Source organism: Meleagris gallopavo, chromosome 2 (assembly GCF_905368555.1).
Source record: "Meleagris gallopavo chromosome 2, MGAL_WU_HG_1.1, whole genome shotgun sequence".
NCBI lineage: Eukaryota > Metazoa > Chordata > Aves > Galliformes > Phasianidae > Meleagris > Meleagris gallopavo.
Genome location: NC_139405.1, coordinates 54,650,701 through 54,675,188, shown reverse-complemented (window position 1 = coordinate 54,675,188; position 24,488 = coordinate 54,650,701). Strand labels below are relative to the sequence as shown.

Below are 24,488 nucleotides of genomic sequence, written 5' to 3'. Positions count from 1 at the left end.
TTTTAACATGTTATTCCAGCACTTACAACACCACAACCCTTTGTATTTCTTGCTGAAGATGGTTATGTTAGCAGTGACACTACAGGCAGAATTTTATGTGATAAAAAAAACAAAAACATCATAAATATTTTGGACTTTTCAGAGCAATTTGTGATAGCATCAACTGATTGTCATGGATGTATTCTTCTAAAGAAGCTCCCACTACACATTTTTTTTGCCTGTTCTGTGGATCACTGAGAGTCTATTCACTTCCAAAAGCATTTATATGAATTTTAAAATTAATTGTTAGACTGTTTGGAGTTATTAGGAGAGATTTATGTATAGTAAACCAATCTCTTTGCAAGGAACCCCTGGAAGAGCAAATCAATAAAATTAAAATGATGAAGACAGTTAAACAGTTGTTGTAACCAGCTGACCTCCTATCAGCTATCTTGTGCTGGTGTGGCCTCTCTTGCCTGTGCTAATTGACTTTGACATATGCTACTTGTTTTTTCCTTCTGCTTCAGCTGCACAGCATCCCTTCTGCCAGTGATGCAGCAAGACAAAAAGTCAGCCTCTTGCCTTCTGACACAGACTTTGGTATGAAATAAAACCCTCGTGGCAGTCCACGGCAGAGTTGTAAGGAGAACACAGCTGGGCTGCGACTGGCTGATGGAATGGATGTTTGCCCAGAGAAGCAGATCTTAAGCAGACCATAATGTAATAATGAAAGGAGTTTGCTAATTTGCAATATAGCTTGTGCTCACTGATAAAGGGTGTGTACAGTAGCTTGGTCTTATCTCTTTTGCCAGGTTTACGCTGGTGTAGCAGCACCGAGAATTCAGAGAAGCAGTTCCTGATTTCCTTCTGGGCAAGGGCAGAATCAGGTCTGATTTTGCACCGCAACCCAAACAGATAACAACTGTCCCTGGGAAATATCTTGGGAATATTTAAGAATTCTACTCTATATATGTGCATATTTATAGCTATCTCCATATTGTGTGGATATTTTGGATCGTTCTAGTACCTCTCATTATAAAGTATTTCTAAGCTAAATCCAGGACAGACAAATTATGTCTCTGGCTTCTTTTAGTAAGGTAGCCTGCTTAAATCACTGTCACATTCTTCCCATAGTAGTCGCTTAAAATTAATAGCACATGCAGAGGAAAGACTAAACCCTTTGACGTCACTCCTGAAATGAGGAAACATAAACAGAAAAGGCTTCACTCCAGCGAGCTGACAGTGCCGAAGCGGATTGGTCTGCTTTCTCTTGCCTGTGGCAGTTGACAGCACCTCCCAGCCGTGCACGGCCTTCTGCTTGCTAACACAGACAGGCTGACTGCAGCAAGCTCAGCTCTACCCCAGTCCGTACACTGGCAGAAAAGTGCACTCTCTTTCCGATTTTTTTTGCTTCTTAAGGTGGTTTATTGGCTGGGTTGGGGGTTTTGGGGAGGTTTTCTTTTCCTTTTTTTTTTTTTTTTCCTTTTTTTTCTTTTTTTCCTTTTTTCTTTTTTTTTTCTTTTTTTTTTTTTCTTGTTGTTGTTGTTGTTGCTGCTGTTATTTACTTGTATTCCTAATCCTGGATGCAGTTACTGGATTCTGCAGTACAAGTCTTCATGAACAAGCTGCACCGCTTACAGATTTCACAGCATTCAAAGGTCACAGAACTGCCACTATGGTTAAATGTCTTGTTTAATGGTTGAGGTATGTACAGCAAATCTAAAAGAGCCAGCATGATGATTTCTGAAGGGGAACTAAAACTGTGAGGGGGAAATGGAGATAATACTATTATTTATTGGGAAAGATTTTTGCTGATGATAGTTACTACAGCAACAAGATTTTGAATTTCCTCCCTTTTTCTCTTTATTCAAACTGGATGAGAATTCTAACTTATGTTGGTTTAACTCTGTGATGGCAGAAGGAGATTGGAGAAATAATCTGTTATTATAGTCCTTTCTGATCTGCAAAGGGAAGTGTGATTGCTTTCTGTGTATATTTTTTGACTGCTCTATGACAGGAGAGGATACCTGGCACACCTGGCTTAGATGAAGGGAAAAGAAAACAAACTCATTTGTATCCTGGGGGGGTTGTGAGTTTGTCTGAGAGTTAGAGCAGAGAAAGGAGCTGGAAATAAACAGATCGAGCAGAAGAGATTATCAGCTTCAATTTTAGGACTATATCTACCTTTTTTTTTTTTAACTTTATTTGAGTTCATAAGTTTGAAATTAAGAAGCTTGTGTTTTGACTGATGAGCAGATCCACGGTGTAAAGAGAGTGAGCTCATAATCTTATATTAATGCCGGTTTTCAGATAGCTTTTGCTACTCACCCTGAGAAAAGTGGAAATGAATTGGAAGTTGAAGTAATGCAGCCTGATGCCAGTTTAAGAGCATATAGGCTCAATTCATATTTGAGCTAGTGATCTGCCTTGAATGAGTATTGCAGCAGCACAGTGGCCGGTGTGTGCTGCAGGAAGCGAAAGCAACTGCTAGCATAAAACTAACATTGTTTTCAGGAGCGTGATTCTAACATACAAGAGGAGGAGCCACTTGTAAGAGCTTGTGTGTATGTGGTCTTAAAAATAATTTCAGGCAACACAGCTAATGTCCTTTGTTAATTGGATTAAAATACAGGTATGCTTAGCAACTAGCAATCTTCACATTTTCCCAATCTGTGAAACAAGACAGCTCTCTTTGAGATGTTACTGTAGATATAAACCCTCTAGAATTCGAAAATCTTTTAGTTTAACTTCAAAATTTATACCTGATGAAACTATCTACATGAAAAGGAAGAGAACATGAGCATACCTATCGTGCAATGCACCTGAAAGGGTTACAAAAATTAACCATACTAGGCTCAAACATGCCTGCTTAAAGACTGCAAAAATATTAGCTCTGAAATGCAGAGGATGTGATATGTGCTGTGAATGGACAATTGCTATTCTGCAGTGCCTAGTGGGAAAACAAGGACTGTGTGTATTGCAAATGCATAACTGCAGCTCCTCCATTTCCTCTGCTGTGTCTTTAGTGATGGCTGCAGAAACAAAGAGGCTTGTCACAGATAGACTCTTTAGTGCCACATCTGTTCTGAGGTACTTGAGGACAATTTTTTTCATGTCATGCAACAACATCAAGTCAAGCTGTGATGGTTGAGCTATTCCGTAATCCCTGTGCCATTCTGTCCTCCACAGCCCTCCCCAAAATCTTATGGGAGCTGCCAGCTGTTTTAAAAACTAAAGCGCTACTTCTTTAGGCCTAAGCTTACAAAGATTAATGCAGTATTTGTTCAGTGATCCATTAGTAAATGTGACCAAGGGAAGCCTCAGTCTAGAGGGGCTACACAGTCTGTTCTGCAAGAACCAACCTTATAGCTACAGAAAAATAATCGTGTTTCCAAATGGCAGTCTGGAAGACATTGGTTTATACTTGCTTTGTAGAGTTAAATTACTGACTTTTTAGATAAACAAAATCTTTTGAAAGAAGGTTGGTTTTTAAGCTCTGAAATCTGTATTTTGTAGCAGCTGCTACTGGTGGTATGAATAGTAAATATGCTAAGTGTACTTCAGTTGAGGAAATGACACTATTTTTCTACTTTACTAATGAAAGTTTCTCTGCAGTGCTTTCTCTGAACATTCTCCATTCAGCATCAAGAACAAAATACAATTTAAGGTTGGCCTCTGCAGAGGATAAGAAGCTTCCTAGCATTTGGAGTCACATTGTGTCAAAAAGAGTGTACCGCAGAAGCTTCTTGTAATATAATGGCTGCTCCTTCTGAGGTTATTGCAGTAGGGGGGACATGAGCTGTCACCTGTGAAGTGATTCCAACAGAGTAATGCACACTCTACTGAACTTGATTCATTGTACTGCAGATCACTTTCAAATTGTGAATTTAATTCCATACTGTAGTATATAAATATAGCATATAAGAGCAACTGTTTCTTCCCCTTCCTTTCCATTTAAGTGCTTTTCCCTCCTGAAGCCCAGCTCTCGACTTGCCCTTACTAGATCCCTAGGTAGGTCATCAAACCAGACTTATTTTCCAGTGTCTTCATTGCAATGATGAATTATAATTGAGACATTCAGTCATACACAATTCATTTTCACTCATGCAGTGGTCTTTCTATCAATAGTGAAGCATCTTTTAAGGACAAATAGCCTACAAAGTTGATATTTTATGATGCATACATGGTTTTCTTGTACTTTTTTAGTCTCATTGGGAAAAAAAAAACAAAAACTTCTCTTGTACTGGTGATTTCCTTTACTTGAGTGGTATGAAGCAGAAATGCCAACTACTCACCAAGATGTTACTGTCAAAAGACAAAAGGCTGATGCCTCTTCATTTAATCATAAGAAATGTTTAATACTTAATCTGTCATTTGATCTCATAACTATATGGCCAAAAGCTCTAGATGCAATGGGGCTAACAGAAGAGCAAGTCATTTGAGGCAGCCAGGAAGACATCCCATTCAAGTGAGCATTCTCAGCAACTCACTGTTCATCTTTTTTTCCATTTTAGTGCTTGAAATTCTTACAGCTCACCATGTGTTTGTCACAGGGTGAAAGTGAAAGGGACAGCTGGGGTCTTACCAGCTGCCAGAACAAAATTACGTGTTTTGTAATGAAATGATAGCTCAGTATTCTTCCTCCCACATCCATACTGGGTGGAAGATGGGTCTCTGTATGCTAGAATTATAGCATTCATTTTTCTTGTTCTTTAGCCAGAAAATAAGCATATTCCTGCAGGAATGTTATACTTCTAGTCAAACACTGGCTTTACGTGTAGTGTGAAAATGACACTTCTCAGCCACAATCTTTGGGATGTGGAACTGATGTTATTTAGAGTTTATGCCCTGGGTTCACTGGGACACTCAGTCTTTTGGTCTCCATATCCTAGAGCAGTTCAAAAGTTCTAATGCTTTTTATTTCTCTGGCCAATCTGAGGTGCATCCATGTAGGCAATGACAGCTGTAAAGCCAGGCACAACAAAGGCCCTTATATGCAGTTATGCAAGAGAGACTAGTAAGCTTTTCACAGTAAGTGGAAAAGCAAAGGACATGTCTTCTGAGAGCAATAGGTATTTGTCAAGTCTGAAGTACTATCTTTGTGTACATACTAGGGAGATAGGTTGTATTTGTTCTATTTAAGCAAATTCATTTGATTTACTGAAATTTAAAATGCAACATCCACTTCTGAAAGACTATTTAACAAAAGAATTCTGTCTTCCAGAAAATTGTTTAGAACACTTATTAAATCTATTTTTACTACTACTCTTACTACAGTAGCATCCCAAGAAAATAGCATTAGAAAAACACTATTTGGTCTTTTGAAATTATCATTTCTGTTTTTCTGTATCAGACTGTGTCAGTCAGATGTGTATTGCTAAGGTTCACAGTGCTCAAAACTGGTCTTCTGTTTTAAGGCCTCCTGTTTTCAGATAGAAAATTAAGAAATTTAAGAAATAGAAAATTTAAGAAACAGAAAATTAAGAAATTTAGCCAGATCAGATAGAAAAGAGAGCAACTCAGAAGCCAGACTTCAGTAGCAAATTTGTAAGCAAAAATTTTGGTGCAGGGACAGTTCTCAGAAGGCAACAATTAAATGATTTAAGCACTTCTCTTACACACATTTAATAGTGTGGTATCTGCCATCCAATGATGCTGTAATTTTGAGGTACATTTTTCACATTGTTCTTAGACAGTGAAAAATTAGCTGTCATTTTATTATGTAAACAGTGTTGAACTATAGAAATTAAACTAGTGAAAGGGCCCTACTGAGTTTGATTTTCTTACTCCTTTCTTCCTCCCAGTGGGAGCTGTGAGGATGGATGATAACTCAGTTTAGCTACTTATTTAAGCCACATAGTCTCATGGTGGTATATGATACGTCTCTGCTAGCTTGCTATCTAGCCAAATAAGATATCCAGGTTGCCTGGATAGATAAACATAGCTGATGATCTCTCCCTCTTAATAGGTGGGGGTGAGCAGTTAGGATTCTCCCAGTCACACTGAGAGACAAATTTGTTATAGTTTATCTAAAGGAGAATTGCATGCAAACACAAAAAGCAAGATTTATTTTTCTTTGAGTAGATTATATTAAAAATAAGAAACAAATATTTAGCAGAAGATATCAGCAGAGATTTCTTTCTGTAGCTGGTAGGTTTATACTAGTTACCCACAAAAATTCCTGGTATGAGAAAACACACCAACTAATCTTTTACTGCAGCGTGTGTTAATGTTAGCAGTGTAAGATTTTTTAAAAGCACAGCACAGAATTTCCCATCAAATTAAATTTAGCTCATTGTCTTGGAGGCATAAAAACACACTTGTGGAGCGATTGCTGCCAGGACCTATGTACTGTTCTCTATGTGGTCATTCAGAGCAGTCGATGACTCTAACCCATCTGGATGTAGAAAAGAGGTTTTAGAAGGGAACATTACCTTCCAAGAATAAAGTGGGAGGTAAGCATGTTTTTGACTGAATGTACAGCAACTAAGAGATGGCTCTGAGGAATGCACATCTTTAAGGCTGAAATCAAGAGACCTCAACTTTAAGTAGAGAAATCCTAGAAGATTATATTAAGCTACTGCTACCATGTAATTGCTCATGCCCTCTGAAATGCGTACATTATTTGTTCTGAAAGGAAGGGTCTACGCTCTCATGCTCTTCTTCCCTTCCTCCCCAATACTCAGCCTTTCTCCCACAGCTCAGTTTTTGCAATGCTTGTGAACGCAGGCTGAGCTCTGGGGTTTGACCATTTTGCACTCACTATTATGAAGTGCCAACGCTGCCAAACCTTAGTGCAAGGGCTCATCCCTTAGAAAGAGCCAGCAATTCCTAGGTGGTTGCTGTGCTTTAGAAACGAACATCTATTGACATGAAATGCCTTCGTACTTTCCCAGGCATTCAGCTGTCAGCCAAGGGGTATAGATATTTTCCACTTTGCATGTTGTGAGCCTATTATAGACTTGGGAGAGCTGCTTAAAGAGTCTCAGAGGGCAGCATCTGCTTAATATTTCTGTAGAGGAGCATCACTTTCCATCAGAAACTGAGGGTGTAGCAGTGCTGTGAACCTTACCTATGTATGCAGCTGCACACAGAAATATACTAAATACGAGCAACATCTGACTTTTGGTTTCACCTCTCGCTCAGTTTGCCACTTGGCCTTAACCTTGTGAGATGGTTAAGCAGAAGGAGGACCTCCTGCATATCAGGCTGCTGGGGTGGATGAGGATTGCTCACAGAGAGAAACAGGGAGAGATGAATGTGGATGCAGGATGTCTTAGTGGAGACAGGGCCACCTGGCATACTTCTGACTTAGGGCTAACTGATAGCCATGCTGAAAAAGCTACTGCTATGATTTGTTTCAAATGCTGGGATATGACCTGGGTCTAATTGACTTATTAGTAGGCATTTCTGTTTGACACACTGCCACAATATCTGTCTATTAATAGCAATGTTCAAGTGACATCAAAGCAGCCGTCATAGATTTAATTGGTCAGTGTATCTCCATTTTAGTCAATATTAGCTTTAGAAGACTGTAAGACAGCCAGAAAAACAATTATTAGTCGTGATTAAGGAAGGAGAACTTGCATACATCAGCAAAGGAGAGGAGGGAGGTTTTCTTCTTCAAGGAGTATAGTGAGTTCATTTTTGCTGTAGAAGAAAGGACACAATTATTAACAAGCTCTCTATCAGTACACTGAAAATGCCTTTACAAAACTAGATGATGTAGAATATAATGTACTGTAGAAAGAGAATTATTATACTGAAAGTAGTGTATTTTCCAAATTCTATTATTCTGTTGTTTGGTGGTTGTTTTTTTTTGTTTGTTTGTTTTAACAAAAGAATGGTCTTCAGTTTTTCCAATGAACTAGAGGACCCAGGTGGAAAGGTAAAACAGGAATGTATTTCTTTACCAAGCAAATTCCTCAGGTGCACAGTTGCTTTGTTTTTGTAGGGCTGCTTTGAAAAGAACCACTGAAAGAGAAAAAGAAGACTCAAATTGGACTGGAGTGTGAGAGTGTAAAATGGCGTGGTTCCACCAAGATTAATAGGTCTCCATCAATTTATATCTGTGAAAGATCAGACCCAGTGTGAGCATTCGGGACTTATAAGCACTCCTCTTCACTAGCTAGATCAAATATTAGGCTCGTTAACCTTTAGCAGAACCTGTTTCACACCTGTGTTTTCCACTGCTCCCTCACAGTTGAGGTACTGTCAAACTGCTTTCAGTGGCTCAGAGAAACTGTGATGCATTCTTTTCCTTCCTCCCATCACCTTCTTTCTCTTGTTTCTCATGAAAAAATAAAAATAAAAAATAAAAATGTTTGCCAGATTTTATCTGAAGTGACAATCTCACAGTTAATTTTTAGCGTCTGTACAATCACCTGCAAAAGCATATAAATTTGTCATACAGACAAGGTAGATCTCACTGTGCTCAGTATGGACCATGATCTGTTGCAATGGTACAGCTAAGTAAGTAATAATTAAAAAAACTGATAAACAAAGGGAAAATGATAATTTTGCTTAAGGGCAAAAATGCGTGGCACTGTTTCACAAGGTATTTTTCATGCAGCAAGGCTGTAACATCCTCCCTCTTTGAACCATGAAACTATGGCTGTTATAATAATATTCACTACCAAAATATATCTTCTGTAACAGTATGGTAACAAAAAACAGTACAACATGAATATCTTGACATGGTATATATCATCATCAAAGCCTGAACCCACTTCAGTTTTTAAATGAAATAGCCATGTCTAAAAAGCTGCTTTGCACAAGAGCTTGTCTGGCAAGCATTTTTTGCCTTCTTCCTCAGACAGAAGTAGACAATGACTTGTGCTTTGTGCTGCTAAGAGGGTAGAGGAAAGAAACATCCAAGCTCCCTCTCTGCTTGTGCTGGTTCCCATGCAGATGGCCACAGCAGTGTTCCTGAGCACTGGGGGGTCCTGGCAGGCATGAGCTGGAGCCCATTGCTCCATGCAGAGACATGGCTTGAAATTGAGGCCTCTGGATTATAACAGCTGAAGTGACAGATAAATCCTGTCCTGAAACAGAAAACCTTCTAGTTGGTGTTTTGTCCAAATAGGCACTTTCCCACTGGCTTTCATTACAGTAAGCTGTTGATTATTGGAGAAAAGCATGAGTGTAATTTGAGGAAAAACATCTCACCTCTACTGAAGAACTCTGACCTTGCATGTGATGACTGAGGGACGCATGGGCTTTTAAAACCCAGTTACTTGCCCCCTCCCCGTAGATGTTCAAAGCCAGGTTGGATGGGGCCCTGGGCAGCCTGGTCTAGTATTAAATGTGGAGATTGGTGGCCCTGCCTGTGGCGGGGGGGTTGGAGATTTATGATCCTTGAGGTCCCTTCCAACCTGGGCCATTCTGTGATTCTATGCCTATTGAGAAGAGGTGATCAAAAACCTTGTTCCGATCATTTGATCTTTTACAAAAGTCAAGTTATTGAGCGTGCATTAAAAGCTGTAATGTTCACCGAAGCCTTTAATTTCCTTATCCTTCAGCAATCCTTTTCTCACCTTCCTCCCAGTATGACTAGTAGTGCTTATTTTTTATTTTGAAAATAATTGAAAAATTAGCAGCACTTCATGCTTTATTTATTTAATAACTGGCAAGCTTATTTCTTCATGTTAAAATTTCCTCATAGCGATTAACACTTTTCACCTTTAGAAAAAACTTGCTTTAAAAAGAGGCTTGAGCATGCACCACAGAAGTATTCCTTTTTTTCCCATCCTCCCCCTGCATGCAGCACTTCAGGGCTTCTGCAGCAGAGTAAAGGAGTGTGGGATTTTGTTTACTTTTTTTTTTTTGCTTAAACACTGTAGCTAGCAAGCTTTATTTTTTTTTTTTTTTAATCCAATCATGAGCGAGAGGGAGGATTATAATATACAAACATGTCAGGTGGTCTTGAGGGGAAGCCTCACATTCATTTCATCCACTTATCATGCAACTGCAACTCAGTTCCACTGCATTCGAATTTTTAAATTAGTATTTGTGGTTTAGTGTAAAGATACGCACAGCATCACTTTTTTTTTTCCTTTCAATCATGTTTACTACTAATGTGAAAAAAGCCTGAGCTGAGTTCTGTTGTTTCACAAATATTAGTAGAAAGTATTTTGTATTTCATAAAATAATAAAGTAGAAAGCAGTTAATGCCAATCTGCGTGTGCCATTGTAAATTTTTATGATAGCTGATAAAAACTAGTTTGCAAATAAATGATTCCTTCTCTAGAAAGGTCTCTTAAGCTCTAGATGTTTAAAATGTAGAAAGCAACTGGCAGAGAGCTCTCAGTGCTTTCTAGCCACCCTTTAATTGTCAGCTGTTGACAGCATCTCGACAGTTGACCTTCTTCAATTTTAGGAGGGCTTCAGAAGCCTCTGAGCTACTCAATTTCTAGAGATGTTTTCTGGGAGATAACATTAAAGGAGAATTTTTTCATTTTTGACTCTCTTATCCACATTTTCTGTTCTGTAAGAACACTTGTCTAAAACTTAGCTTTTTGACAAGCTGATTTATAGGTTTTGGCACGGGAACTAATGCTGTTTCTCCTCATAGCAGACAGATAATTAGTCACAATCTGATATTAACATCTTCTCCATTACCTAAGCTGTTTTACACTTTGTTAAGTTTAACACAAGCAAATCTAATGCCTTTGAACAAGCCATGTTGCAAATAATCATAAATAATTTATGAAGACACTGTTGTAAGTCAACCTCTGGCAGACTGGAATCTGACTTCTCTTACCACTGAATTCAACAGAGAAGTACCACTTGAGTGCAGCAGAGGGAAAACTTTGTTTTAGCTAATTTACAATAAAAAGTTAAGTATGAATAACCCTGTAGACATATTTGCTCTACTTTTTCCTACTGGGAGATGAGATTCATCAGTTTGCCTTCAGATTTGACATACTCCAAATCTTTCTGTATTATCAACAAATAATCTACACTGTAGAGAGTAATAGGGTCATTCTGAGGTATAGAGTAGATGTAGATTTCAGCAACCAGGATATCAGGAAAAGAATCGGTGAAGAGTCCACCACTAGAAATTTCTGCCAAAAGCAACAGTGGTGGTGTATTTATCTGCTTGTCACTTAAATTGCCCTCATTGCATTTCAAAATCAAGTACCTGCATATCACAGGGTGATATAGTCCTGTTTCTTTGCATCTTTCCCACGAATCTTAAGCACTCCTGCAGTCCCTCACAGCTGGAAAGGAACTCTTTGTAAAGTCAGACATGTAAAAGGGATTGGCTTTAGTCTTGGCCAAGGCAGATGAGAAATTCAGTCAACCTAAACTTCCAAGTTTTTGGTTTTTTTTTAATTTCACTACTTTTTTCTTTAGAGAGTACAAAACCAAACCAAATTGGCTTATCTCATTTATTAATAATTTCTACATTTTAAACTAAAGAACTTTCTTTCTACCTATTTTTTTTTAATGGAAATATAAAAGAAAATAAAAATTTTCTGTCTTCTGATTCTGGACTGTTACATCTCACACTGTCCCTTTGAACTCTAAGCAGATTGTTACAGGAAGATGATGTATCATCACGAGGCAGACTATAGGGCAGGCATAATGGGAAGATATTTCCTAGGTTATCGTGAAATTTCAGAAACATTTCTGATCAAGATCAGTGACAGAGTGAAGGGGGGAAAGGCAAGTACAGATGATCTCAGAGACTTAAGATCCCAAATAGCAACATGATACAATGTTCAGACTCATACCAGATGAAATGCTAACCTTGGAAAAAATTGTATTGAGCTAAGAGATTATTTAAGGCTATTGCTCTGTGATGCAAAGCTGTGTGGCAGTGTCAATGTAGTACAAAAATATTGCATGTAATATATTAATGAGATTAGTAAGATTCCATCAGGAAAGATATTGTTTCCCACAAGAAGCTCAGCAGACTTGAATATATTAAGAGTTACTTTTTCTTTAAATGGCTCCCATAACTGCATATAAATATCTTTTAAGAGTTTGGAGATCGAAGTTTTAGTCACTTCCAATTTTAAAGCTGTTAAATAAATTATTGTTTAAATATAAACAATATTTATAGGTCTTCTATTTTCTCTGTGTATGAAATTGCAGAATAACCTAGTATTTATATAAACCGTCTATTTTGTCAATCTTTTATGATGGAAATTTGGCCATTTCTTAAAACATACGTTGTTACGGAAAATTACACTGTATCCTAAGGATGCGGTGTTCTTTCTACAAACTGGAGACAGAAATACCTCAAACTTTTTTTTTTTTTTTTTTTTTAAATGGTAAAATCTAAGGATTCACTTCACCTACCTTATTCACACAGAACACAAAGCACAACTCCAGTTTCAGTAGCTGAGGTAGAAACCTTGTATACCCTGTGGGTTCGCTATAGCAACCCAAACAGCAGTGAGTGATCCCATAGCTCTGATAGTAGTGCAGCTTTCTTCAGAGTCACTTGACCCAGCAAGGCTGCATGGGTCCATATTACTTTGACAAGAATTGCTCTTGGAGAATTTGTCGTCTCTGCCCCCAAAAGCCCCTTGACATGGCAGTGGCAGGGTGCGTGCAAATAGTGAGTGAAAAGGTGGAGAAGGAAGAAAAGGGAAAGGGTGGATACAGAGAAAGACAGGGAAAAATTGCACTATGGCTTGTTATCTTTAATGTCTGTAATAATGCACTTTCCTCTGTCTAATACTGCATAGCAAATTGCTGATGCTGAATGTACTTCATGTCTATTTCTCCTCATTTCTATTAAGCCTTAATTGTTTGATCTCCAATGGTTATACACTGGCTCCATGAGAAATAACTAGTCCACTCAACATCATGGTTATTAGGAGTTTGGGTCCAGGTTCTTAATAGGATTTCTTCACAGTGCTTGACTTCGCCACTCTGTTGACGTAAATTCTGTCTCCACTGTCAGGATAAGGATTGTTTGTATAGGAGACATCTCTGTAAAACCTCAAAATGAGATGATGAGAAACAGGATTATCATATCCCTCTACAATCCCCTTTCCAAATGCAAGATATATGTCTTTCAATTTTTCAAGCAAATCATCACATTTTTAAAGAAGAATAAGTGAGAGAGCAAGTCATAAGCTATAGTCCTACCTTCTGCAACACTGAAGAATTTTCATCCTTGAGACCAAAGTGTAAAAGAGAAAAAATAAATCTGAGAAGACTGTAGGAAATGTAATGATTTTTCTTTTAGAACCAGCAGTGATGAGGATTATTATTTATCCCCTCTTGGTCATTTATTAACCTCACTTATTCACCCTGTGATGTCTTATTATATACAGATATTAGGACCATTAACACATACCTTGAGAATTTATTACTTCAGTTTTCTTTAACATGTGAAAAAAAAAAAAAAAAAAAAACAACCCATAATGGCAGTACCTGCAAACAGTATGTTTCACAACAATAATATGATCATGTGTGGGGTTTTTTTTCAGTGGAAAATGGTGATTTAAAATGGTTTGGATTATTTAGTTTGTTAACAATGTATTTAATCATGTGACTGGTTTTACATACAGGAGTGTTTGAATACTGAAGAAGTTCCACTGTCTTTGTAGGTCTTCACAATGCCAGCTTATGGCACTAGCAATCAATTATTGTATTGCTCAATTATTTTAACAGTTTTAGAAATTCCATAAAATATTTATTCTGTGCTTGTTTTGGAAAGTTGAGACAAATAATTTGTGGATTTGAAATATTTTTATTGCTTTAAAAAAAATTGTTATAGTACAAAATTTATAATTGTGAATCATTCGTGAATTATTTTATTAAATACAGTTTTAAGGGAAAATCAGAGGATCTAGCAGAAAGTCACAAAATGAAAGAAAATCAGGGAAGATCAGAATTACAGAATCACAGAATTGTGGGGGCTGGAAGGGACCTCTAGAGATCATCAAGTCCAGCCCCCCCGCAAAGCAGGCCCCCTATAGCAGGCTGCACAAGTAGGCGTCCAGGCGGATCTTGAACACCTCCAGAGAAGGAGAATCCACAACTTCCCTGGGCAGCCTGTTGAGAACTATGACTGGATGTTCTTCCAGTCAAGCGTCATGAAAAAAAACACTTAATGCAGAAAACATAGTAAATACAAGCTGAATTCTCTTAGCTTTATCCTAATGTACCATGTATGAAAGAGGGTTGTGTATGTTCCGTAAAGAAAGTAGCATGATTTCTAGTATTTCTATTTAGTTAATATCTGAGTTTATAACAAGAAAAATCTGACTCTTTTGTTCTATCAACCTGGCCTTTCTACTCTGTATTTTCTGTAATTTGTGCATTAATACTCTGGTGACTAATGTCTATGTGTTTTATTTTATCTAACAGCTCAAGACTTTCTGGGATCTACTCTTTCTTAATTTCTTCTGAATTTCTTCCCCTGGTATACCTTGCATTCTGATATAACAAGGTTAATGCTGCGGTTTTGTAGGCTTCACCATATCTCCCAACATGTTTGATCACAAATAAATGAGTACAGCAAAATTACCTTCCTATTGCTAACACATCAGCAAATCAGGCTACGCCTCTATTTAGATTCCAGCTTCTTAATGATCCTGAGGATATCAGTACAATTTAAAATAAATTTCCTGGGAAACTGGTCTGCCTTGGTGGCATTTGGTACATGGGAATTCTAGAATAAGGAATAAACAAAGGTCACCCCACGTTTTACATCGTTCTCAGAAACATCAAACTAGACAGCTAATGTTTGACTACAGGCATTAAGCCTCTAGGCTTCACTGTCTATTCCTTATTTTCCCTGTACTTGTACCACCATTCATACAAATCACATTGAAATATTACCTATGCAGTATTCTTGCAATATCAGCCTATGTTACAGAAAATCTTGATAAAAAGACATTTTAACATAAAATAATGTCAATGCTAGCAAACAAGCCAGACACTCAAAAAGATTTGTGTATTTGGGCTCTCAGACTTCTGTAGCCCTTCCTATTCTGAAATCTTAAGAGACTCATTTTCAGACTGGAAGTTATTCTCGCTATCTGTTCCAAAAACATACAGAAACAACCTTCCCCTCCCTTCCCTTCCTTTTCCTTCCCTTCCCTTCCCCTCCCTTCCCTTCCTTTTCCTTCCCTTCCCCCCTTCCCCTCCCTTCCCTTCCTTTTCCTTCCCTTCCCCTCTCTCAGGGAAACTTGTTATTCCTCACAAATAGAAGTATCTTTTTCAAGAAGCAACAAATATACAGAATAAACATATATGTGTATATATGTTGCTAAAAAAGGAAAGCAACTTAGTTTCCACAATTTCATTTTCATAATTAAGTTTTTATTATATGTCTGCCCACTTGAAGTTTAGTTTACAAACCTGTTCAGCTGTGTCTTCTACAAAATCTGAAGGCTGTTTTTGAAGCAAGTGTGCTCTCTGATTTGCCTGCCTTTATACCACTGCTTCATGAAGAGTCTCCCTAGCTATGCCACAAGCTGTATGGAACAAGCCCCCAAGCACACCTGGTGCTATCAGTGTTGTTTTTTCTAACCACTGCTGGCCAGTTAGTTCTGCGGGAACTAGTGGTAACATCAATTCAGACACTACTTACAGATCATTTTTGTACGTGCTCAATAGGCTTTAATTAGTACTCAGTCCTTTTATTTAATACTCTGATGCAGAAAATCGGGGATCACTATCTTCCCTTCTTGTATTTTAAATGAGAAAAAAAAAATATGTTCCTCTAATTTCACAACTGTGTCTGGAAATGAATTGTTGTTTTTTGTTTTTTTTTTTAAATTTGTATTAAATTATCTGTAAAAAGTAAATATTTGAGCAAGGAAATTTTAATAAATTGCCATAATTTAAATATACATATATTCACATCAATACTTAAATCTTTATGGATGGATCTGTAACTCACAGCAGAAAGGTAATTTAGAATACAAATGGGAAATTTTACATGAATGAACTGAGCAGAACTTTTGTAGAAACTACTATTTCTGGGCAGAGGTTTAATGCTACAAGAAAAACAACAAACAAACAAACAAACAAAAAGCACTGATCCATAACATTCTTTTCTAATACAACATTTAGGAAGCCTAAAGTGCTGATTTTCAAGCACAGAGTAAGAAAAACTTACCAAGGCATTCTGAATATCTTATTACCTCTGGTCTTCTGTATACGGCATAATCATGTCAAATTAGCATTTTCCATACCTATTCAGGAAGCCTGCTTCTGTTACAACAAAAACAAATGTCAGATGGCTAGATCATAGTTTCTAGCAGCTTATTGCAAAAACAGTCTGCGGGAGTCATCTATTTCAAGGTTAGAATGCTTCCCTGTAGCATCTGGGTTCTACAGTGAACATTTTTTTTGTCTCACTTCACTTGCTTCATTATCTTTAGGGTTAGGTAGTTCATCTTTCTGTGAACAGAGATTATTTTCTTTTTAACTTCTAAGTAAAGGATGGACTTGAGAACTAGAGGGAAACCATATAAATTCCAAGTAATTATCTTCCGAAAACAAATTTGCTACTGGAAATGAGTTAGAAGGAAGCTCTAAAATATATTTGCAATATTTGAAAAGGTAAGGATAGTAAATGCACATTTGAAAGTACATGTTCCACAAGATCAGACGTAAATTTTCCTTCGCCAAAACCAGCAAGTATGCGATCAAGGTATGAATAGATATTTGAGATGCTTTATATTATTATCTAAATAAGTTCAAACTACCTATTTCTGGAAAAATAGTTATCTGATGTTTTTGATATCTGATACAGCTTTTCTCAGTAAAAAGTTCTTTATTTGACAGCTTAATTGTAATATAGAGAAATATTTGCCAGATAAATTAATTCTACTTCTATATTCATCAGTGAAAATCAAATAACAGAAATAATCTAATTTACACGTAAGTAATCAGTGAGCCTCAATATTGTGACAAAATATATTTTCAATTTTTTATACCATTTTTTCAAAGATAATTAATTTTTTTTTCAGGATATCATAATACAGTCTGGCTTTCCTTTAAAATACAAAATTAAGCACAGACCTACATTAATGACAAAAGAATCTTTCTTTTTATTGAACCTTTTATCCTATGATTTTACTCCCTATCTATTTACTTGCATCACAGTTGTGTGAGGGTTTCCCTCTGCCACCTCCAGTGTGCTACATGCTGTGTGATAAGGTGCCATGCAAACAGAGAAAGTCACAGTTGGGTCATTTTACACTGAGTGTATCAAACTAAATAGGAGAAACAACATGAGCATACAAAAATAAGATTATATATTTGCACTGGTTAACTGCTGCATGAGTTGATATTGAGTTGATATTTTTTGTATGTTAAAATGAGGTGATGAACACAAACTTGATGAGATGTCACAAATTTATCATTGATACAGAATTTAACCTTTATGCTTACTTCATAGGAAAAATATTAGTGAAATTACTTATCTTTTTGAATTACTTTACATTCACTAGAAGTTACTGGTTTTTGTGCACGCTTGCTTCCTTAGATGAAGTTGTGAGCGTATCTTTGAATCAAAAATCAATCTTGATTCAATTTAACAGAAACTTTGTAGGTGTTCTTACCTGACAGGTCCTAACAACTTTACTGAGATCTCTGGAGTTAATGGTTTATTTAACAATCCATGGTATGAGGCCGTATCTGCAATGCATTGAGTTCTGGGCTTCCAAGCATAAGAAAGGCATGAAGTTACTGAAATAAGACTAGTGAAGAGTTGCAAGAGTGATTAAGGATTGTGAAGATGTGTCATATGGGGAGAGTCTGAAAGAGATGAGACTGCTGCTCATGTTGGAAAACAGAAGGCTAAGTGGAAATTTTATCGCTATTAATAAACAGATGATGGGAGTGTGTTTGGAAGACAGAGAAAGGCTGAACTTGGTGATTTCCAGAGGTTTGTTTCAACCTCAGTAGTGCTGTAACTCTCAGCAATGGACATGGCACTCAGAAGATCAGCAGCCTGCAAATCCCCACAGATAAGTTAGGACTACCAGCACATATTAGCTATGAAATAACATATAAATGGCAATAATATCATTTAGGAAGAGGACAGAAGAAGCATCCCCCTATTAACAGATTTTCTGTAACAGGGAGTGTCAAGCTAGCAAATTACTTCAAGAAATAATAGAGATTCGAAGAATCACAGAATGGCTGAGATGGGAAGGGAAACTGTCCAGTCCAACTCCCCAGCTTAGGCAGGGCTGCCTAGAGCAAGTTGCCCAGGTCCATGTCCAGGCAGCTTCTGAATGTCTCCAAGGAGGAGACATCACAACATTTCTGGGCAATCTGTTCCAGTCATCGGTCACCCTCACTTAGTAAAGCGCTTCGTTATGTTCTGGTGGAGTGTCTTGTGTTCCACTTTTTGTCTGTTATTTCTTGTTCTTTTTCTGGGCACCACTGAAAAAAGCCTAGCTATGTCATCTTTAAACCCACCCTTGTTCTTTAGTAAAGCAGATAATTTAAACATTGCTTTCAGTATGCTTAAGAATATTTTGAAGATATCCTGCCATGGTTGTTGCTGCTTTTATTAGTTGGATCACATTCTTTCTGTTCCAGAGTATATCTACTAATTCAAATTCACTAAGGTACCCTTTTGCGAGTGGGTATTCAAGGTTGTCTGCGCTTTGATATTTTTCTGGCACATCCATTAGTATATTATTAGTGTTCAAAAGGAATATATATAGTAAATGTTTCAGATCTAATATATGCTTTAATTCACTATTTATGCTTTCAGAAGACAAATAGAAATTCCACACCTTATTATGTCCTAAATCATTTCTGCTACAGTTATTCTGAGGGCCTGGTTTTGTTTATGTATGTATGTATGTGTTTACATGCCCAGACATTACTACTTGTGTTTCTTCCAAAGACAGTGAAATCCAAAGGGAAGTCCCATTGTAAGTTGCACATTATTTACTTTTACAACTTCTATTTTGTTGAATGTCTGCTGCGTATATTTGCTAGATTTATTCAAAATAGATAATATTTCTGAGCCTGCTGATTAGTAGCTTATATTAGAAAGCTGCATAGAAGAGGGATGGAGAAGCATCAGCCTAAATGTGCTCTGCTTTAATAGACCATTGCTGCAATTTTTTATAAGTAATAATGAATTATAATTCAGAGATGGCATACCTGCAGATTTCTAGAACTTTTGAAAAAAAATTTCCTACGAGTCAAAAATCCTAAATAATTTTCAGTTTAGGAACAAAGCTGGAAAACAGAGTATGTAGATTCATTCAGTGTGGCTAAAGAAGAAAGCTTTCTTTTCTGAGGTAGTAAAATTATACATTTAAAGATGATAAGCAACATGTCATTCTGTAAAACTGACCTCACACATCTCATTCCAGGTCCCTTGTTACTGTTATCTTTAATTAATATTTCAATTGAAGTGTACCAAATTAATGTAATGAGCTCCGTAATAAATCTCCTCCGAATGACAGAGGCAGAATTTGACAGTAACCCATAATGAACTAGAATAATAATAGGGAACAGAAATTCCCCAAATTAATGAAATCTTCTGATAGTTAAAGTCCTGTTAGATTAACACAATTGTCTTGATCAAGAATCTCTGCCTCTATTATCACAGTGTATCTGAGTGGGATTTGTTGTACTTAGAAAATAAATTCATTTTTTTACTTAGTTTCTCCTTTCTAAGTTGATTCTCTTACTGTGCCTTTACTAAAGTTAGGAATCTCTTTGTTTGGCTTTAGGGGGAATAATCAGCCAAGAAACCGATATAAGAAGTTAAGGATCTGAGTGCAGCATTATAGATAGCCCTGTGGAAGCAGTCAAAATGAAGTATTCTGTTACTTCCTCATTGTAGCAAAGTCATTTTTGGTAGCTATAAACTGAAAATAAACCTGTGTGAAGCATCTGAGAGAAATAACCTACCTAGGTGATGAACTGATTGCTTAACTTACTTCTTAAACTTCATTACAAGATGTAGATTAATTGCATTTGTCAATCCTTGGCCACCTGCTGGCAATAATTAACTTTGATTTGGTGCTGATTTTAAGGAACACATTTGTCTGTAACGCTGTTAGGCGATACAGCCAATAAGAAGCTGTAAACATGTTTCTTTTCTGTTTAGCAATCAAAACTGGTTCAGCACTCAGTTTACTGAAAATGAGTATGTTTTGATTTACATGCTGGTTTTTTGTATATCATCTACTGAAATTTTAATTTAACACAGACATGCTTTGGAAACTTGCTATGTTAACATCAGTTACAATCTAAATCTTATTACAAGATTACATGGCTTGCTTACGGTTTTCTGTCTGAATTCTTCTACTGTGCTTGTAGCGATAGAATATTTGTACCTTCCAAATGTAGCTATATGTTCTAGTTAGAAAATAATTTGTAAATCATAGGGCTCTGTTGTCAGTACAAGGTTCAGTGTAAATAGTCTTTTCTGATATAGTTAATTGCAGCTTTTGTTAGTTTCAGTTTTACAAACTCATTATAATCTAAATGTGTTGATCAGTTCTCTCTCAGTACGAGTGTGTGACAAGTTTCTTTTCAATTTTTCTGATGCAAACATTTATTATTGTAATAATGCTGTATCAGCAGGCCTGAAGAAATACTAGGGTAGGTCAGGAAAAGAGAACTCAGTGAATATATAATATCAGTCTTGATGCTGACAATCATAGATTTGTTAGTTCTTAATGAGCCAAGCTTCAATAATATAGTCATAAAAAGCTTTTAAGTCCAATGTCTCATACTTTATGGACCCATAGTTGTTTTTGTCATATTGAAGGATCTTTAATTATAGTATACTTCTAAACTCTGATGTGACTTTTGGTTATTTCACTGACCTACAGAAATCTGCTGTCTTGAATATACAGTGCCTTTATCTTTCCTCTTGTTTGGCAGAGGCAGAAGAATACTGTAATGCCATAAAATAAACAAAAATCATGCCATAATAACAACACTTATTTTATAACTTTTCACGTTAAGTATTTATAGTGCGTTATACTATGGAACATTCTTATGTCTTTAGGGTGAATTGCTAATTCTTAGCTGAGATGTTATATGTGGCTTAAGAGCAGATTGAAAATAAAAAATATAAGGGAAAATACAACGTCAGTAAACTTTGAATTAATCCTCTTTCTGCTGAGCATTTATCACAGGTTCCTGATAGCAAAACAGTGCCTGCTCATTGTTTATATTACTTATTACTAATAATTGTCATTTGTAAATGGCATGTAAATATTGTCATTTACTGTATTTGCACAAACTAGCAATAACATTTTATGTTGGGCACACCCATTTCATTTGCCACATGTGACTATGCTTACACTGACTGCTGCCACGTAACATTTTATATTTCCGTGTAAGAAGTGTAAAGAGTGTCTATGCAAGAAAGAACGGTCCATCTACCTATTGTTTGAGCCCTTAAGTTCTTTCTGGTTTTGTTTTACATTCTGACATTCCACTGTCATTGTATATTTGAAGTAAGAATTGTAGAGGGCAGAAGGAAGGATCTCTATTGCTCTATCATAAGTGTTTGGTAGTGTCTGAAGCTCTGTGTGCATGTTTGTATGTTCTGCCTTAAGAAGGAACAAGAACTTCATCTGTTGGGGGTTCATGGTCTCTCATTTACCACAGCTAGCTATTTCAGTCTCTCCTATTTCTGTGTTGCTCTATGCTTCGGAGTTCTTTAAAAATATACATACTCCATATACTTACCATGCCAATGAGGCATTAATATATGTATTTTATACATATATATATATATATGCCCAGACACATTCAACTGTAAACTGCAAGTACTGTAGTTTCTTGTCTATAAAAAATATTTCTATGTGTCAATTAGAACATATCGGCTGACTAAGGCTCTGATTTCATGTCTTTTTACTAGCTATAACATTTAATAACTTCACCTCTTTTCAGATTTCATGGAAGTATTCTCCTAGATTCTCAGTGATGCTTAAATCTGGTTGTTGTTTTTTTTTTTCTTTCCTGTATTGTTATGATAACATCTTGTTTGCAGAGCAAGCAAAATTCATTTGTCTTCCTGGTTTTCACTTTGAAACTGCTCTTCTCCTACTTCCTCTCCCATTTCGTAGGTACATATGTATTCAGTTCTTGTTCATTTAACATAGGTTCAGTTCCAGAGTAAGCAGATCAGCTAATCAGTCTTGTAACATCACTTGTAAAATATGAATCAAAGCTGAATCCTTCCAATGTTCAAGCAGCACAGTCTTCAGAGCTGAGAAACAACACATTCCTTAAATTCAAGTATACTCTATTAAGGTCTTGGGACTTAAATTTTCAAAGTATTTGTTTTATGTAGATCTTTATATGTTAAAAAGCCAATTCCCTTTGATTTCAACTCTGGAAGAAAATGTTTAGATTTCTTAAATGAGACCCCATCATTTGAATTTGGTCCCTGAGAAAGCAGTGAACAAAGCTATGTAATCAACTTCTAAAACTGTGCTTAAGGCACTTGTAAAGCTAATGTGTATCTCATTTTGAAATCCCTGTTGATGCCTATTTGCTTCATTATGAACCAAGTAAAAATCTGTCCCTATATTACTCTGTATAACACATAAATTCTATGGGGGACAGAATCCTGGATTTATATACTGGTTTGTGTGATAACTCAGACAGAAAAATAGATAGGCGATTGTGAGGTTAGATTTTTTTCAAAGTAATTATTCACAGGAGAGTGTGGATTCTTTCACTTAAATGCTCAATATTATACTTTTATCAGAGAAAGGAAGACAGGTCAGCACAATTTTTAAAGAAACAAACTTAATATTGAAATTTCCCATCTGCTATGGACATGAATCTGAAAGATATCACTCCAGGAAACAGAAGTCATTTTCCAAAGGATTGGAATATAAATATGTTCCTAGCAGGATCAAAAATGGAATTCCACGGGGGGAATCTGAAAGTGGACACCTTCAGCTCATAATTCTAGTTTTACTAGCTGTAGCTCACAAAGCAACAGCTGCATCTACATTGCAAAATACCTCCCACACATACATGCACACACTGTGTTTGCACACAATACTTATTTTTTTCCCCTTTAATGTGTGGGAATAAATTAGAATCTAGAATCTTACTGTAGAGAAAGAGTGTCTGCTTAGCTTAAAGGGGTAAAGATAATACAGCTCCTTTAATTTGATCATGCAAGTTGCAAATGGAAGAGGGACTCCTGCAAAAAGAACCATTCCAGCAAATCCAGGTAGAGTTTGACTGAAGTCATGGAGTCTACATGATTCTCTTCATAAGATTATTTTCATGTGTTGCCCAGTGGTATCAATTAATTAGAAAAGAGACTGCATAGTCATGTTGGACACAATGAGTACAAATTTTTGTATAGTATCATAAACAAATTTTACACTAAGAAGAACAGAATCTGAAAATATTTGGAACTGAGTTTTGTTGTGAACTCAAAAGTATGGGATATTTTTTGCTGTCTTTGCAGTCTGACGGGTTGGTCTAGAGATTTCTCAAAGGAATAGGATTTTCTAATAGTACCTGACTTTGTAATCTGGAAACACTTTAAAAATGCACGCTGACATTTCTCTCATCAAAGTCATTAGTGAAATATTATTCCAAGAATGGCTCCAGTCTAATTCAGTTTTACTGTTGCTATCTAAGCATGTAATGACTCTAGAAGGCTTTGGATTTTTCACTCTTTCTAGCTGTAGTACTCATTACTGCAGTGGAGCTAGAAATCTAGTATAGAATCATATCTCACAGGCTAGTTTTTATTTCAATTGAAGAAAGTGTTCTTTTCCTCAACTATGATCTTTTTTTCCTTTTTTTTTTTTTTTTTTTTTTTTGTAGCTATGGGACAGAGTATACACAAACTGCAATGCCTGTTGAATGAACTTTTTTAATAATATTTTATGAAAATAGCTTCAGTGCTAATAGGATTCTCCCTAAAGATCTTCCAGTATGACATTTCTGAAGAAATAAAGAAACCCTTTGAAAACAGGGTAGGCAGTGCTTCTTCAGATGGCAAGAAAAACATTTCCTTCTTGATTTTATTAGTACTGTACAATTGTTTTAAGTAGCCTCTAAACAATGTCCATTGTGGATTTAGAATGAGTGCAGCTTTATGAACTCAACCAGTTCAAAGCAGCAGATCAGAGAAGGTTGCTATTGATTTGCAGGACTCTGGCAAGTATAAATGATTCATGTTCAGTGATATTCGTTCCGCTGTAGATTGAACAAACAGAATGAAATGTACACCTTTTAAAAGGTATAAATTAATTCTCCTGTCAGTCCACTACATCAATCAATGTGACTGGAAACTTTAAATATACATTAAAGGTACTTTACTCTTATCTGTTAAAGGAAATGTCACTTTCATCATATGTGTCAGACTGAAAAGACAGTACTTAGGACACAGGAATGAAAAGTCAGGTACTGCACTTTAAAGCACATCTCTAAGTGACAGAAAGAATCTGAGTAATGAGATACACTTAGCTCAAGAAAAGTTTCTGCTCTTTTAGGAGAAAGGAGTAAAATAGAACAAGGTGGCCTAATCTGGGAACACATGCATTATTCATTGTTCT

The 24,488-nt window shown here is 36.5% G+C and overlaps 1 protein-coding gene across 2 annotated transcripts in view; it reads left to right on the top strand.

Moving 5' to 3' along the window:
• The first annotated feature begins 1,218 nt into the window (after positions 1 to 1,218).
• The window catches only part of PDE7B (phosphodiesterase 7B), a 167,635-nt gene continuing 144,365 nt past the window's right edge, over positions 1,219 to 24,488 (top strand). The window contains exons 1-2 of one of the 2 annotated variants that reach the window (XM_085217245.1): positions 1,219 to 1,343; positions 1,569 to 1,683. In XM_085217245.1, the coding sequence (XP_085073371.1) occupies positions 1,663 to 1,683 (21 nt within the window). In that variant the 5' untranslated portion in view covers positions 1,219 to 1,343; positions 1,569 to 1,662. Of the gene's footprint in view, positions 1,399 to 1,568; positions 1,684 to 24,488 lie in introns of both variants that reach the window. The other variant, XM_085217244.1, reaches the window with a different exon arrangement.